This window comes from Eptatretus burgeri, chromosome 16 (genome assembly GCF_056783735.1).
Source record: "Eptatretus burgeri isolate ZD-2024b chromosome 16, Ebu_testis_v1, whole genome shotgun sequence".
NCBI classification, from domain to species: Eukaryota; Metazoa; Chordata; class Myxini; order Myxiniformes; family Myxinidae; genus Eptatretus; species Eptatretus burgeri.
Window position 1 is genome coordinate 51,808,980 of NC_140976.1, and position 19,151 is coordinate 51,828,130.

At 40.3% G+C, this 19,151-nt stretch overlaps 1 protein-coding gene across 1 annotated transcript in view; it reads left to right on the top strand.

Moving 5' to 3' along the window:
- LOC147011061 (sodium- and chloride-dependent GABA transporter ine-like) overlaps window positions 1-19,151 on the top strand; it is a 205,902-nt gene that overhangs the window by 30,187 nt on the left and 156,564 nt on the right. The window contains exon 2 of the mRNA XM_085859605.1: window positions 18,856-19,094. Coding sequence (XP_085715731.1) covers window positions 18,914-19,094 — 181 coding nt within the window. The 5' untranslated portion in view covers window positions 18,856-18,913. The remainder of the gene's footprint in view (window positions 1-18,855; window positions 19,095-19,151) is intronic.

Below are 19,151 nucleotides of genomic sequence, written 5' to 3' on the forward strand. Positions count from 1 at the left end.
TTTTAGTCAAAGGACGTAGGAAGAATTAGAGCATATAATATAGGAGAATTAGAATATGATGATGAAGGATTATTTCAACAAGCAGAAGAGATTAATCACCCCCCTGATTATATCGTGAATGCTCTTCAAAACAATGAATATACAGCGGAATCAAAAACCAAAGCAGGACTCATTCCAACAGAACAACCAGCAATATTTCATTTTGTTCAAGAAATAGCATTGATATTTAATGATGAATTAAGGTTCTTGAGGTCTGCTCAACCCCCTGTTAAACCAACACCGAGATTAATGTTTCTTCTGACAAAAGATGGAAGACAAGATTCAACTGTGAGGGATGAATCAAAGTATTTTGATAAACCATTCGAGAAGAAAAATAATGATGATAGAGTATATATTGATCTGCTGAACACTCTTAATTATAGGGTTAGTCTTTCTGGTAAAAGTAGGAAAAATGAGAAGGAGAAGCACATTATTCAGGCTTTAAGTATCCTTGGTTCAGGTGTTAGTTTTCTTCCAAATGACCCATCACAATGAGTTCTTAGACTGTTATGGTTGTTTGGGAGTAAGAAGGCTGGAAATAACAATTGTTTCAACGAAGCATCAGCCATTTTAGACCAGTTGATAAACATGAAAATGATTCATAAATATCAATATAAAGACATTTTATCTTGTATTAAATAAGATGAGAAGCACAATCTTTAGTTTTAATTTCAAAACAAGCGACCACACATCTTCATTCCCAAACCCACTACAACTTGACCCAACAAAAGAATATGAGGCATCTTTATTGTCCATAGAAACTTATAATACCTTATTTAATATAATTGATAAAAAGGACAAGTTTAGTGATAATCTGGGAAGTGGGTACAAAACGATAACAGTCTCACCTGGAGCATATGACATTTCTCACATATCTTCCGAAATTGCTCGTCTTATGAAAGAACAGGGTGATGAACCAAAAAATATTGTTATAGATATTCAAAAACATACTTCGAAATCAATGATTAAAAGTAAAAATAACCACAAGGTTGATTTCACAATTGATAATTCATTTTGAGTTATTGGGTTTCTCCTCAAAAAAGATTGAAACTCATGGGACGTTTTACAGTGATAATGTCATTCAAATATCCTCAGGAATAAATTCGGTATTAATTCACTGTGATTTGATTGATGGTGCTTATAATGATGGAATAAAAACAAATACAATATTTTCATTCAGCGCATACTCAACATCAACTGGTTATAAATTCAATATGGAACCCAAAAATCTGGTTTATCTCCCTGTGTCATGAAAAACCATACAGAGTAAATTTGAGGATAACCGACCAAGATAATCGTATGATTTCTTTTAATGGAGAAGTTATATCCATCAGAATTCACCTACGTGAAGTTTTCCAATAAATAAATATGATGGCTATTGTGAGGAAACACAAGTTGGGAAAATATAAAATAATTACAGGGGATGGGATGTTCCTTTCCCCATACTACAAGGGTGAAGGTATGTATCTTGGTAGAGGATACTATAAACCTAAGAGACAAAGGGGTGTCGGACATCAATTTAGAGGAGATGGCATAATTGATACTCTAATTGGTATCGGTTCAACTATTCTTAAACCTCAAGACCTAATTGTTTCAACTGCTTCTGCTGTGGGAAATGTGGAAGGTGCTTTAAAGAGCTTAAAAGATGCCCAAAAGGAATCTTATAAATTACAAGCAATAAAAGAAATTAAGAAAGGCAAAACTCAGTTGTCTCCCCAAGAACGACAGAAAATAATTCAAATACTTGGGTCAGGGTTTCAAAAGTTTTAATCTCTTTTTTCCTAAATAAATACAAGTATGGAAGCAATTTATAGTATCTTTGATTTGGATGATTCCATTGTCATCTCAAACTCCACTAAAAAAGAAGATGACTTCAAGGTAAATGCAATAACTGGAAGAGAGTGGAATACAAATGGTACAAAAAGTTTTGAAATAAATAATCAACAAACCTATTTGAATCTCTCCGAAAGTTTCTTGTTGTGTAAATTTAAATTCACTAAAGCTGGGAATAACACAAACGCTACACTCGTAAATGATTTCTTCTGGAAAATGTTTGATAGTGTGCGTTTGTATATTGGAACACAAGATGTTGAAGCGGTTGATTATGTCTCTGCTGTATCTGAAATGATGAAATTTACACTCAATACATTCAGTGATAGAATGGGAAAGGGGTCTGTCGAAGGTTTTATTCCTGATATGTCAACGGGAACAAACACAGACCCTGGATATACTCAAAGGAAAGGAGCGTATATGTATTGATGAGTGGTTTCAAGAATTTGGAAAGAATACAACATCAAATTTACAACTTGTCAAATATTGTAAGAAATTAAAAATTCATAATGTGGTTATTTGTATGAGAGATGAATTAACAAACGTGCCTAAATGTACAAAGAATATTATTATGAACTTAGAAGATAATAATGGGAACGGTTCTCATTGGGTTTGTATTTTTATTAGTCAAGACAAATATTATTTTGATAGTTTTGGTCTTCCACCACCTGTTGAAGTCATAAAATTCTTACAGAATGGTGTTTATCAAACATTTCAAGTCCAAGAATTAAATTCCAAGTGTTGTGGTCAATTATGTCTGTATGTGTTATTTCAACTAAACAAAAATATTTTTTTATGACATGATTTTTAATCAAATATAAATGAACTATGTTGGTAAAGATGGTTCTATCTTTGGTGTATCCCAAGAAGTGGATATTGATTTATCAAATTATTACACAAAGGCACTGGCTGAACAACATAAATATAGTATAACCAAAAATATTAATATGAAAAATGCTTATAAATTAAAAAATTATCCAAGCCCGACTGACGCGAATGACTTGGTGAGATTTAGCGATTTATCACAATATATATCCTTTAATAAAACGGCCGTGTATTCCAAAGATACAGAAGTGTTGATTTTATCTCCAGGTTGATTTAACCATACAGAATTCACAGTTCGAATTAAAATATTTTTTTATAAAGAAGGGCGTATCTTTGTATGAGAATAGAACAATGGGAGTATGATATGAATGATTTAGGGTATAATAAGTCATTTAAAATTAACCCAGAAGACCTGGAACAACTAAATCAGTCTCATAAGGAAGAATGTTATCCACGTGGTTTCGAGAAAGAGTTTTCTGGAAGCACGATTAGTCAACACCAAATAAAATAATTTAATAAGGGTAAATATAATAATGGTTTTGCCCTGGTTTTTTTCATGAAAACAGAAAAAAACATGATTATATATAATAAGTAAGGAAATACAAAATGATTTAACTTTGGGAAGATGGGGAGGTGTTTTGTGTCATAATATTATTCTGTCATATATTTCTAATACATAAATGACAGCAAGAAGGCTTCAAGAAAATTACCATTTCTGTGTCCATGCATACCTTCAAGAAAAGAGTATTCGGTATTTTAATAAAAATGTTCTACAATATAAGAATGAGGTATTTTCAATAAATGATTGGCATGATGCTGATGTTGATAAACCAACAACTTTGGATTCAGTTAAAATGTTAAATAATGAAAAAATTATAAAGTTAAGAAAACGTAAGGCTCTTTTCGAATTTCAAAAGAAATTTTATTGGTTTCCTGTTGTAAAAAAAAATATTTTGCATACAGGAATAACAAGAAATCCCATTGAATATATGTGTGATATTCTATGGGGTGTAAGCGATTCAAGGATAGTAAGGGACGAGGACGGAGTTGAACAGAGAGAAGAGGAGGAAAATGAGAAGAGAGAGAGAACGAGGAGAATGAGAAGAAAGAGAAGCAGGAGAGGGAGAAGGGAGAGACGGAGGAGACAGAGGAGCGGGAGGAAAGAGCAAGAATGAATAAATATGGAAACCGGTGAGATTAAAAAAAGATTGGGGTATGACAGAAAACAAATGAATCTCAACGCACCGAGGAGGAAAAAAAGAATTGACAAGTCTATTAGCAATATTTTCGACAAGACTCTTGGCATCGTTTTCAAGGGCAAGATATTGACGTTAATTAAAGTTTTTCATTTTTTTCTTAAATAAATGGAGAGAGTAAAGACGTTTCTAAGGATTCTTTATGTTTTAAAAATTAAGATTCAAATGTGCATGTTGGAAACTAAAAAGGTTTTCGCACTCTGTAGGAATTTTTCTCATAAATAAATGAGTTATTCTCTGAAATGTAAAAAGAAAACTAATACTAAAAATATTCCATATTTTAAAAGTAAAAATAATAGGGTTATACAAAAAGGTACATGTTCTGTGTGTGATTTAAAAAAGTGTCAACTTATCTCCAAACACAAACATGGAGGAGATATACAAAAGTTTTTTTTTTATCAGGAAGTAAATTTACAACTACTGGAATACCAGGGGAATTACATTTACCGGGATATTCTTTCTGTGGTCCAGGCACAAACTTGGATAAAAGATTAGATGAGGCACAGAATCCTAAATCATGGAGTAAGCCCATCAATAGAGTTGATGAAGTGTGCATGAGACACGATATTGATTTTGGGAATACCACAACTTTGGAAGAAAAGCATGAAGCCGATAGAGAAATTTTGTATAATTTGTCTCTGATACAAAATCCAACCTTGAGAGAAAAAGTTGATAGGTTCATCGTGAAGAAGATGATTAGTGCGAAATTGAAACTTGGGCTTGGGAATTCAAAAAACTTATCGGCTCTAATGATGTCTTCAAGATTGAAGAGCAATTAGCTGATGAATTACATAAACCAATATTCACAAAGTTTCGAAGAAGGAAGGTTTATTCCCAGGAAGTTGATTATATCTGGTCTGCTGCTTTGATTGAACTCAATAATGATAAGGTGTACAATTATGCTTTAACCGTTATTGATTTGAGGAGTAGATACGCATTGGTTGTCCCGTTAAAAAAAAAAAACAGGATATACTCTTATGATAGCCTTTCAACAGATATTTAAGAAAAGTAAGACAAAACCTAAAAAATTGTGGACTGATGAGGGTGGAGAGTTTTATAACAAGACATTTATGAATTTTCTAAGAAATAACAGCATTACATTATGCAGTTCCTTTAATGAAGGAAAAGCTGTTGTTATTGAACGCTTTAATCGCACCTTTAAAGAGAGACGATATAAAAAATTCACACAACTCGGTTAACAACAATTGTCATCTTTTATTCAGGATATTGTAGATCGGTATAATGACACCATTCACACGTCAACGAATATGAAACCATCAGAAACATTTACAAAATTAGAATATGAAAAAGAGATTAATGTCAGAAAACCTAAGTTCAAATTTGGTGATATCGTAAGAATATATAGATGGAAATCGCATTTTGAAAAGGGTTATGCTAAACGAAGAAGAACGAACTTTTTAAAATTGTGGATGTAATAGATACGGTTGCTTGGACTCATAAGATATATGATTTGGAAGGGGAAGAGATTGTAGGTTCATATTATTCACAGGAATTACAAAAGACAAAACGAAGCAGATAATACCCATGGGAGCAATGGGTTGGCACTTCACTCCCCCCTACTATACACCGTTGTGGACACTCGAGGGCCAAGTCCGAGGTGTAAAACAGGTTGCGTCTGCCGTATATAATGTGTGTCAAGGGGGGACGTTCTTAGATCTGTGAACCCAATACACAGAATCCTCAACTGAATACTCAAGGCTTAACTTTTGTTTGTTGGTGTGTGTGCAATGGGGGACGTTCTTAAATCTGTGAACCCCAAACACAGAATCCTCAACTGAATAGTCAAGGCTTAACTTTTGTTTGTTCGTTTGTGTTTGTGTGTGTGTATGTACCCCCCCCCCTCACATTCAAAATCTAAACCCCCACCCCAACCCTCACATTCAAAATCTCAACCCCCCGCCCGAACCATCATATTCAAAATCTCAACCCCCCACCCAACCCTCACATTCAAAACCTCAACCCCCACTCCAACCCTCACATTCAAAATCTCAAATCCGACCCGAACCATCATATTCAAAATCTCAACCCCCCACCCAACCCTCACATTCAAAATCTCAACCCTCACCCCAATCCTCACATTCAAAATCTCAACCCCAACGCTTGCCCAAAACAGTCATTTTTCAATACGTATTTCAACAAAATATTTTTTTGATGTTTTTTTTTTCCTCTTCTTCCAATTCTGTCTTTTAAGGCTTTCAGGTTTGATGAAGTAGAAAGGGGAAGTAACAACCTTCCTGAATCTTCTTCCCAGAACTAACAATATATTTTTTTAATGTTTTTTTTCTCTTCTTCCAATTCTGTCTTTTACAGCTTTCAGGTTTGATGAAGTAGAAAGGGGAAGTAAGAACCTTCTTGCATCTTCTTCCCAGAACAAACAAGATATATTTTTTTATGTTTTTTTCTCTTGTTCTAATTCTGTCTTTTAAGGCTTTCAGGTTTGATAAAGTAGAAAGTGGGAGTAAGAACTTTCCTCCACTTTCTTCCCAGAACTTTCTTGATATTGCTTATCCCTAATAGGTTTAGATCCCTAAGAGTGGTAGAAACCACATTTCAAGTCTCCAAAATAAACCCAACTTTCCAAGGTATAGCCACATTTCTATTGAGTTTGCAAGATATGTATCACATTGTGAGTTACCAAGCCAGAACCCACATTTCAAGTCTCCAAAAATATAACCATCTATCCAAGACTCCAAGGTAGAACCACAATTTCCAGAAATATTGTGGGTTTCGGTGATAGATCTCACATAGTATAACTGTGGATCATCAAGGAAAACTCCATTTTTCCAATTTTAATGTTGTTCAGGGATTTATCTCACATAGTATAACTGTGGATCATCAAGGAAAACTCCATTTTTCCAATTTTTATGAGTTTCAGTGATAGATCTCACATAGTATAACTGTGGATCATCAAGGAAATCTCCATTTTTCAAAATGTCTGAAATTTGTGAGTCTCCAAGGTCGGTTCCATATTTAAAACCATCTTGGCAGAACCCTTTTCCTGAGTCTCCAAGGTAGTTATTTAAACCATCAAGGCAGAACTCATTTACTGATTTTAAAAAAAATTGTGAGTCTCCAAGGTAAAACTTGTATTCTGGCTCATCAAGGTATAACTTGTTCAGTGGGTATTGTCTTGATAACTCACAATGAGTACTATTGCTGTAAAACTCTTTTTCAGGATTTTGCTGGTCTCCAAGGTATAACTCTTTGGTTGGGTCATCAAGGACGAGCTCGTTCTGTGGGTCTTGGTCGCTCATAAGGTCTTCAACCAAACCGACAATTTCGCCCCAAGTTGTGGCAAAAGCAGTATTTTCATTTTGTATTTCAGATACAATTTCCTGTGAGCGAAAATAATAATGTATTAATTAAGTGATTTTATTGTTAAATGAGTCTATGCTTCAATCCCTGCCAACCAGTTTTTATACAGAAAGACCGGTTTCCCTAGGCAACCCCAGGCAAGCCCAGGCATGCCTTGTGAGAATGGAGAAATTTTTTTCAAAATGGAGGATTCTTTGAAAATTCCCTGGGCAAGCCCAGGCAAGCCTTGTGAGTCAGATGTTAGAATGGAGAAATTATTTTCAAAATGGAGGATTCTTTGAAAATTCACTGGGCAAGGCCAGGCAACCTTCGTTGGGAAATTTTTCAAAACCATAACATTCGAGAATTTTCTAGTGAATTATTTGTGAGTCAGAGATTAACTGGAAATGATGTAAGAGTAGGCGGGGCTTAGGAAAGTGGGCGTGGCTTATGAAAATGCCTCGAGAACGTGGGCGGGGCTTATGAAAAGTGGGCGTGGCTAAATAATCTGAGGCTCAGGAGGTGGTCAAACAAGAGCATAAAGAGAAGTTTATCATTTTATCTCTGCTCAACAAAGATATTTAGACCAAGAACTAAGTTCTAAAATCATATTTGTGAACATACTCGATGGTGATGAATGTAATAGGGAAATTAATTTATTACCTCAAATAGAACATGATCAAATATTCGTTGGCTCACTCTTTGAGTGGAGTAAGAGTCGGAGGGGGAGAGAAAATCGTTCTCCTCTTTTGACCAAATAAGCTTTGATCAAGAAAACTTCCCCTATTAATTTGTATGAGGTTTTTTTGGGCCCTGAGACAGTCTCAATTTAACATGAGCTTGTATGGCAGAAAATCATATTTCTCTTTTTGTCCTGATGGGTCCCGAGTCAGAGAGTTCTCCCTATACATTTGTATGGGAGGAATTGGCCTCCTGTTTAGGGGTTTTCGGGGATCAATTCATAGTTTTCCCCATTCATTTGCATCGGTGCCTCAGAAACCCCATTAATCTACTACTCCTGTATACCCGAAATGGCGAGGATTGCTTTTCGCTCTCTTTTTTTATGCGCACCAGCGCGGCAACTCACAAACCGCGCTCTTTCCCCGTGACCTCATGGCAGCTGTTCGAGCTTCGCACTCCCCATCCCTTCTCAGATGGTAAGATCCGGCAGGGATTCCATTCTGCCAGATTCCAACTATTCGTACAGCCACGACGTCACTGTGCATCCCAAGCAAGCCTCGCGTTTCGAGGGGTTCCCCACGCGAGCACATGTGCTCTGCTCGTCCGTAACCCATGCAACGGAATCCCCGATGACGTTACTCACACCCCGAACCTGCACGTTTTCTCGCGCAAGCCGGGGTACGCAGCGCATCGGGGAAACTGCTTCGCGCGCTCTGCGAACAGAAAGTGCAGTGCAGGCCACATGGAGCTTTACACACACGCTCACGTGGAGAACCCATCCGATCCGAATTCACATTTCCAGTCTTGCTTTTGACCATCCGCGGGATCGGCTTGCATCCACCACGGGAATTTCCGGACCGGATCTCACTTGCGCAGGCGCACATGTGGCGGCCTCGTGCAAAGCACAGCACGGACCTCGCGCGCGCTGCCGTGCGAATCCAGCACGGTCCTCGAAACGGCTATGGCCACTACTCAGCCTTTGTCCCTCGTCTGGTGCCGTCTTTGTCGCAATTCCACGCACGTACTCCCACATGCTATGACGCTTACACACCTCGACATGACACTTTCACTCGGACACTCGGTTGCATGTTCTCGCATACCAACCGTCATCTCCCTTTCATATCGCGATCTCACACACGCGGTTCCTCTCACACACGGCCTTTCACCCATGCATGCCATTTTTCTTACGCACGCCATTTCACTCGTACTATGCACGCGTTTCAACACGCATTTCGGCACACTCGTAACCACACAAACCGGAACAATTACACTGGGGATTCGTGCTACCACAAGGGGTCCCGGGGCCTCCATACCCCCCAAGCTTTGCGTGTACCCGTTCACAGCACTCACCCACTCTAACTCGCATGGAGCGACCGGACCCACCTGGTCACGATCCGCTTCAAAGGGGACATATTCCATCCCCTTGTTCCTGAAGAAGGCTATCCTGCCTCTTACACCGGGTCACAACACATTCCACCAACTCACCCCCATTGTCCCTCACTAACTCCATGTGTGTGTGCTCTTTTTTAGTTTCGTCTTTATCGTGTCGTTTCTCCTCTACTTTTTCTATCTCCCACTTCTCTGGAGTTTTTATTTCCATTGTCTTCTTTATTATTTCCCTCATCTCTATGTGTCACGCCGTACACGTATCAGTCACCCCATTTAATTTTTCCCTCTCTGTTACCTTCACTTTCTCCGTCACCTTTACGAGTCTCGCCCAACACGTCTCCCAAATTATTGTGACCTTGCCCATTTCCATTGCGGGACCGACACAATCCACACTCCCCTTCGTCGGTTCGGAGTCTCCACCACGTGGCACCGCCATTCTGTGCTCCATTGCCCGTATCTCGCCACGTGCAGGCGCTGATGTGGATTTTTCACCTTGAACCTCGGAGTGATCGTAGAATTATTTTCGTTGTTGTGGAATCTTATTTAACTTGCAGGGCTTAATGTCTAGCTGACTTGGTTTTAAATGTATCCCTCGTACACTTCACACAATGAACAAACAGAACCCCCATTTGTACAATAATATTTGGTTCTATTTTATTTCTCTTACTTTTTAGTTAACCGCTAAACCAACCCGATTAATTCACTTTCCACAGCTTAAGTACAATACATCAGAGAGTTTTGTTATTACTTGGTACTTGGTCAGTCCCAAGGAGTACAACGCACTGAGATGCTATTCATCCTCAATGATTGCACTAAAACAAGATTACATTTCAAGGCATTTATACTTTCATGGGAGAGTGGTGGGGGTTGTTAACTCTAACTGCATACGTGTCTTCTAGGTGAGAAGCACACGACGTAATTGTGGCCAAAGTTTGCTGTTATCAGCCCAGGTCACACCGCTCCACAACAACACATATTTATCAACATTTAGGGAAAAGGACTCTTGGCCAAAAGGGAAGGGGGCACTGACAACCAATTCCACTTATAGCATAAAACTAAAATTTATAAAACACCAGCACAATTACAATTTAGAATACATTAATATAATTATTTCCTCCACATTCCCCCGTTTTTTCCTTCTGAGGAAAATTTGAATAATTATATTACACATGATTACCATATCCCGTTCCTGAAGGAGAAAAGGTATTCATTACTCAAGTTCAATCAACAATGGCAGCGAGTGCTCAGTCTCAGAAAAGTGAGTGCGTTTGAATTTAATTTATGGCCTATTCATCAGCATGTGTCACACTGAAAACATGCTACCCGAAGTCAGAAGATAAACAGGTCAGGGTGTAGATAGAGCAGCACCCAACAGGAAACACAGTCGAAGCACTCCTTGAGCTGAGGAGAAGGTAGATGTTGGCAAGTTCGAGCTTGGGCCTGACACTGGGTTGAAAGAGACGAAAAGGACTCGAGAGGTGAGCAGAGATCCAGCCCCAACAGAGCCTGGGGCCTCGCAGCAGCAGTTTGTGCAATCAGGTTTGATTCACCAAGCGAGCTGTGCAGTTGGATGCAGTCGCGGTGGCAGCACGAGCCTCCATTTGCATAATTGAACACATGTTGCAGAGGACTCGCCGTGTGGACCTCCAGGCCTTCGTCATGCATTGAAGCAACTGCAGCAAGTTCACGATGTATTTGCAGAGCAGACATTCCTCCAGGCAGGCACCACACAACGGTGACGTTAAGACTTTGCTCAACCTCCTCCTCAGTGGGTTTTTCTTTTCTTTCTTTTTTCCCATTGCTCATCTCATCTCCTCAGGAAGGGGGTAGTTTCATGATCACGTGTTAAATGCCCAATCACCCAAATCTGGGTTCTCCCCATCATCCAATCTTTCGGTGGAAGTTCTTTCAAAGCTTCATTTAGACGAAATCGTACATTGCATGGTTTAATTGCGCTCAACACTCCGAAACAAACAAAATCAAAGTTAACATCGATTACACATCATCAGTAAACATCATGGGCTCATGTATTTCCACAAGACTGACAAAGGTTCTTACAGAAGCATTCAACTTGCATATGTCATATCAATATTTTATCCATTTCCTTGTTATTATTTTTTTTCCCAAAACAACATGCTAAAAAAATACAGAAATCTCATTTTGTATGTATACTCAAAACATTCATCTCATTTGTATATTTCCATGTAAAAGCAAACAGCCTTTATCAGGGTTCAAATTTGCAATCAATAATTCTTTTCACAAAAATATTCCATCATCGATACAAAAATATGAAAGTTCGCTACTTCTTTCAAAAACCGAATCCAAAGCAATTCTATTTTGCACAGTTACCATCTTAACATTCATATCTGCTAAACAATTTACAGTTTCATTCACAAATAGTTCCAGAGCAACTGCCATTATATTATCGTGATTCAATTATCAGTCGCATTTCCCTATCCTCAATTAACAGATTAACAAGGTTTTTTATGAGCTTAGTCTGAAAGTAACTAACACAGTTACCGCACAACCCCCATTTGAGAGTTCCACTCCGCTCGGCCATGACATTTAGTTGCCATGACATGACATCTTCGAAACAAGAACTTTCATAACATTGTTACAAAATTTCTCCAAACATTTTAAACAACACCAAAAGCTAACATCGTTTCATTAACCTGGTGAGCATCCATTTCTTTCATGTTGAATGGAACTAAAATATCTTAAAAATAATGTTTAACCAATCTCCATCTCACCACTCTGAATTCCATCGACATTTTAAATCTCTGACATTTTCCATCTATCCACTTCTCTCTCACCAAAACAGCAATATGCTGCCATTTTCCAACTCACATACACAAACCATCTATCACTTCCTCTGACCTCAATTACGAATCCATTTCCTTTATCAAAACAATTAAATACAGTTTAAACAGTTGTACAAAAATTGTCAAATTTGTCATCAGGCGAATATCATTTAAATTGCATTTCAAACACTCTGTCCACACATGTAGCTTGAACCTTCCCCAACTTTATCACAGTCATGGGGGAGGCATCTTAAACTTCAGACTAATAAAACATCCAATCTCTCTGAAACAGCTTTTTGGTCTACACAATAAAATATTTACTTTTAAAATCAATAAATAAAAAAATTAAATCTTCAGCATCTATCCAATTAAATGTGATGAAAACACATCCTAACAGCCTGCCCAGCACTCAACCCTGCCGGGTTGAGTAATTACAATTTCATCACAATGCCAGTGAGAGCTCACCTCCCAAGACTTCACCTCCCGAATATATTCCTCATTCACAATTGTTATTTCACAATTTATCCAAAATTCCTATGGCTTTTAAATAAAACTTTAACACTTTTTCCCCAAATGGACTTCACTTTCAACTTTAAACAGAGTTGGCCCAGACAGGGTAACTCGCGACGCTTGCCACAAACTCCAAGCAACAAGGAACAGGAAGTTCTCTCCACATCCGGTGGGAAGAAACAAACTCTAAGACAAGCAAAACCCCAGTTTGGCATTACTCTGTCATGGCTTCACCACGCACAATCATGAACATTGCGTCTCACAGACTCGTCTGTGATTGCGTGCGATCACGTGACAAATATTTTTACAAAACCTTCAAACATTATTTTTCATCGGAATTTTTTACAGAAACCCATGAAGGACGTTCTTAAACCTTCTAATGTGTTATCTTTCATCTCGTAGACCCTCACGATAAGTAGTCCACCAATGGGACAATTCTCAGGCTTTTGTCTGCAAAAACCCAAGGCGTCATGTGACCCGTGACGAATCTGCAACCTGCAATCCTCTTACGTGCTCGATCGAATTGCCTCGCTGAGACACGGCACTCGGCCATCCTGACCACCACGCGTGATTCTAATTACCTATCGAGTTCACACACACACGCACACACGCACACACACACACACACACACACACACACACACACACACACACATACTCACACACCTCTCAAACCGGTTTCAAAGCCAAGTCCCAATGGAGCACGTTTCATTGCAGTGAAATATATTGGACTCGCACAAGTTTCATTTTTCACTCACTCAGCAACACATGCATCTCAATGCAAATCACCAGCCACGCTCCCAGCCGGTCAGTCGTCTCCTGCACCCGACAAAACGTTTCATGCAAATCATTGCATTTACAAATCCGTAAACCCTCCACACAATATAATATAACAACCTCACTGCAAACAAACTTCCAGTGAGTTCAATGAACAAACAGGTAACTCTTATAACTCTTGCAACTGTAACTTATAATACTTATCTGTTTTCCACTTTACCATTATCCTTTCAAACACTATCTCGACCACGCTCAGCCATGTCCTCGGCCTCTCTCTCGGCCAGTCCGTATCAATGCAAACATATATCTCGCGCGTCCTCTGCCTGGTCTGTGGCATCTCGCTTCGTCATTCCCATTTAATTACTCCTCTGGCTCCTCGTCGAGCCTCTTCTTGCACTGTGCCCTCTGCACTCCTCTTCTCCTCCAGCACTTTTCTAAAAACAACTATATTGTTGCAAATTTGCGCCCGCCGGCGTGCGGACGGCCACATGACTCAAATCGCGGCACGTCGCCCACCGGACAGACAATTCAGTCGTGACCCTCTTGGACAAACGCCGGGAGCTAGTCAGGGTGGGGGTTTTAACCTCACCACGATCGTGCCAATTGCCCACCCGCGCAGGATAGGGTCGCTCGCCACATTCGATCTACCTAAGTACCTGCGCGAATGGTCGACCGGGCGATCGCATCTTGCCGCAGGTCGACTCTGGACACGGGCCACTATGGCGGCCTGTTCCATGCTCCAGTGATAACCGAGCGGTGTTATCGTCGGCCTCGACGGTTCCGATTAATTATCGGGCGTATTAAGCCCACTACGAACCCTTTACGTGAAGCAGGATGGAGGGTCAATAAAGAAAAGACGAAACGGGAAAACAGTTCACACAATGCGCATTTATTACGCGACACACGGAAAGCACACATATACAGCCAAACAGTCAAAGTGCACATATAGCAGTCAAAACAAAAGAAACAATGACGCAGTTACTACCAAATACGCGCACACACGGCAACACATATACAGTTCTACTTTACAGACGGCGCCAACACACATTTACTCAAAAGCAAAGGAAAGAAGCCACCCTCATAGACAAGAGGGCAGACGGGCCTGTAGGCCAATATGCGCGCATGACCTGAAGGAGCGGCCAGGTCCGCGAGACCGGGAGGTCCTACGCGCGTCCTCGTGACGCGTTGGCGGACGAGCCGCAGATGTGGCCGCGTGGCTGTGCACCGACTCCGTGCTCCTTGGCGGGTTTCGTTGGCACGACGTTTGGAGTGGGGTGGGAACGGGGCCCCCTTGTTGCACTATCTCAGCGTGGGGGAAAGGGGGAATTGTTGATGCCCTGGGGGAGGGAGAATGGCTGGCTGGCTTGGGTCCCGCGATGAGCGATCTCACACCGCGACCTCGTCGCCGACCGCCGTCCTTCTCGCCTCGGACCCGAGCTCCTTGGCCTCTTCCCACAACTCTCCTCAGCCGACTACAGAACCCAACTCGATGCCTTCGCCACCCGACTCCACTCTCTGCCACACTCCGCCGCTGCCACACTCCGCCCGATGACTCTCTTCCCAAAACACTCTCTCTCTCTCTCTCTCTCTCTCTCTCTCTCTCTCTCTCTCTCTCTCTCTCTCTCTCTCTCTCTCTCTCTCTCTCTCTCTCTCTCTCTCTCTCTCTCTCTCTGTCTGTCTCTCTCTCTCTCTCTCTCTCTCTCTCTCTCTCTCTCTCTCTCTCTCTCTCTCTCTCTCTCTCGGAGAGAGGCCGCTATTTGCACTCGCGGCTCGGTGCGTATCACTTGAACGAGCCCAAGACAGCCCGACGCTCAGTTTTCACAGGTGGTGCGGGAATGGCCGCAGAAGGAGAGAGGTGAGGGTGGTGGAGGGTTTTTGGTGGTGGTTTGATGGTTATGGCGGGTGAGACATGGTTGGTTCAAAATAAAGATAGAACAGAAAAACGGCTATCTCAAAGCGTCGCAGCCCGAAATGGATCACATAAATTCCCTCTAAACAACGGGTTTGGGGCTAACTTCACATGTACTTAGAGTTATCTCACCTACAGGACCTGAATGGTGGTTTGCGAATTTCCACAGCCGTAACAATATATATGGAAGTTGTATTTTCTCTGTCTGGTTCATCAATATAATGGGCCCCACCGGTAGTAACCCCATAATTTTGCATTACGTTGGAATCCTCTAGCCCATCTGCACACTTTGTGGGTACCTCTGCTGCTGTGAGATAATTCATTTCATCTGGACATAAAATGGTTGGAAGGTTAATTTCGCTTCTGGACCTTCTGGACCTTGTGGTACGAGTCTGTGTTCCCAATAACCTGTATCGTTATAATCCCGCTCACGAGACAATGTCCAACATTTCAATCTAAAAAAAGGTTCAGGACAAGCTTTGACTCCAATTATTTGGTTTGATAGAAACATAGCACAATAATTCAAATGAACGTGAATGTGGGTGTTTTTATTCAAACAGTTGTGTTGCTAAGCTTTGCCTTGGAAGGATTGAGGTGGCAGAGCTCCTCTCCGGTGCATTCCAGCAGTACCACACCCCTGCATTTCATTAACCTCCGCCATCTTCGAAGATGGATGGAGGTTACTGTTTTCACCCCTTTCTGTTTGTTTGTTTGTTTGCTATCCTGCCAAAACGAAGTTTTTGCAACATATGTTAGTCAACTTGTTGGTTTTTTTTTTTGGTTTTTTTGTTTGTCTGTAATCACGTATAAAAAATTCTGCAGAGCACAGTTATCATTGGAAATTTTTGTAACTTCGCATATCAGAGGCCTATTAGAGGTTTCTTTCAGCGCACAAAATTTTGAAGGTCAAGGTCAAAGGTCAAGGTCACTTTGTTGCAAATCAGGGGAGTCGACAAAACCCTTATTTTTTGAGTAATTTTGATCGGATCGTCTTCAAACTTCATGGGAATATAGTTCATGGTCTGGCGCTCAGCTGATTAATTTTTGGTGGCGATTGGCCTTGACCTTCATATGTTTTTGTTTTGGTTTTTTTTGTCTGTAATCACGTATAAATCACTCTGCAGAGCACAGTTATCATTGTAAATTTTTGTAACTTCGCATATCACAGGCCTATAGAGGTCCCTTTCAGCGCATAAAATTTTGAAGGTTAAGGTCAAAGGTCAAGGTCACTTTGTCACAAATCAGGGGAGTCGACGAAACCCTTGTTTTTTGAGTAATTTTAATCGAATCGTCTCCAAACTTTATGGGAATGTAGTATATGGTCTTGCGCTCAGCTGATTACTTTTTGATGGCGATTGGCCTTGACCTTCATGGTTAGCGCCTGAGGTCAAACATATTTGACCCCAAGGTCAAATTTTCAAGTTTTAAGAACCATATTGTGTAATACCTCAAATTGAACACCTCGATGAGTGTTTTCTAGATATGTCAAGCTTGAGACATTATGACATCATTTGGTGACGTTATGAGGCAAACACATATTTTTCATGGTTATAATGTAGAACATTTCTCATCGGAATATCTCGTCGGCAGATATTCCTCAAGGAGTCGCTCCTGGTGGATAGCAGCTCTGTTCACCTCAGTGTGACCTTAAAGAAGTCACACGTGGTCACCTTTTGGCAAGATGTAGGTCACCCTGCGGGTGACATTGGTTTATTTGTTTGTTTGTTTGTTTGTGAACAGTATTACGGAAAAGCTCCTCGACGGATTTCGACGAAACTTGGTGGCGGGGGGGTGGGGGTTAGGTATGGTCCAGGGATCATGCCATTAAATTTTGGACTTGGTCCCCCCCCCCAAAAAAAATTGTTGGAGAATTTTTTTTTTGCATTTCTGCATGTTTTAAGTGATTTCCAACCCCCCCCCCCCAAAAAAAATTGTTACCCCCCCAAAAATTTTTTTTTTGCATTTCTACATGTTTAAGTTATATATAACTGTTATATGTTATATATAACATGCTATAACTGTTCGCACTGTTGACATCACATTTAATGAATAAGATATAAGATTCACTTGAGTGACCCAGCAGTATTGGCGGCGGAGATTTTGCACTCTCCCGAGTGCTCCCCCTCTAGTTAATCCTGTGTTTGTGTTGGTCCTGCGAATGCCAACAAAGATCCGATTTGCCACATTTCCTCATGACGTCTTCACGTTACATTACAGCTGTTGCTTGCCGCTGTTAAATGCGAGTCGACACGAAAAATTTGGCATTGTGGGAACTGTCTTAAAATGAAAGACTGCCAGGTGATTGAGGAGAGGTATCTGAAACTTTTCAGAAACTTTCTGAAATGGTCGAAAAATCTGAAACTTTCTGAAAGAGGTATCTGCAGCACGTATAGAATCTGGGCTTTTTTAAACAATACAGTACACACTGCATGTCTGAGTTACCAATCCTGTTGATTTACAATTACATGTATATGTGTGCAGTCAAAACCTCTGTAAGGCAGTAAAGTCCACAACAGATGCCATTAACACATGGTTATGGGCAGAGAATAGAAGAACAGGAATAATTTGGCAAAGTGGGGGGGGGCGATGGGATTAGAATTAGCTCCAAGTGCTTGACGCTTGTCTGGGTCTTGACTGAAACCATTTCGACACTTCTTTCATGGTAAATCCCTGGGGAATCTTATAGTTGGTGACAGTCTCTTGTGTTCTCTAAAAGTTTTATCTGTAAAACACAGTCTCTTTTGTTAGTTCTTTCCAGGGCCTTGAAAAATATTTATATTTTCCAATTTTTCCAATTGGGACTTTTCTTTACAAAAATGCATCATGAATATACAATCTGACATCATGTCAGAAAACTATTCATTTACACACGTAAAACCATTCAATCAAATGTTCTCCACTGCATGTATGGAATGCTGAAGTCCCTGGCACCGTGACAAGTCCAAAGAACCCCGACGCTATCTCTTTGGCAGCTGGATGCTTCGCTTCTCCACTGGGTGCCACAGCTGTGAGCTGAACACATGTTCATGGTGGAGCATTTTCGATCCAGCTTTTAAAAGATCTCACAGCGCACCTCATGTTATGCACTCTTGGCCATTTTTGATTCGATTTTATTTCATGAACGTGGGTGTTCGTTACATCAGATTATGAGTGTGCTCCATTTATTACTTCTCTGACCGTTTTCATATCCATCTATCTTTCCTCCTGGGATTCTCATTTTTCTTTGTCCTGTGCCTTCAAATGATGAGCTATTCCGTGAAAACACTTTTCATGTTATGACCCACCATTGCAGATTTTGCAAGTGAGAAAACATTTTGGCATGGCTTTATTTGTAAATCTCTGGGGGAAGTTATAATTGGTATTCTTCTCTTAAAGAGGCTGGCAGAATTGGCAATTCTAACCAGCAGCCTGGCAGATTATTTATATTTGTGGAATTTTCTCAATTTTTCCATGAGGTTCAAGGACTTGGACAAGTTTTTTTTAGGACTTTCTAGTACTGAAAAATGCTATTTCATTTTTCCAGGAATTTCAAGGATTTTCAAGGACTGTGTGAAGCCTGCAATCAAACAACGTTTGTGAACATGGATGTGGCTGTGACGACTGAAGAGGGTCAGGTAAAAAGACCACAAAGTGGAAATCGAAGATCTCTGCCACGTGAATCATGGACAAACAATGTGGAATTCCTTTTGGCTACTATTGGCAGTGTCGTTGGACTCGGAAACATTTGGAGGTTCCCCTATCTCTGTTACCAAAATGGCGGAGGTAGGACTTCTTCATCCAAAATTATTTTTTTATAATTGTTAGCTGACTGATCCTCAT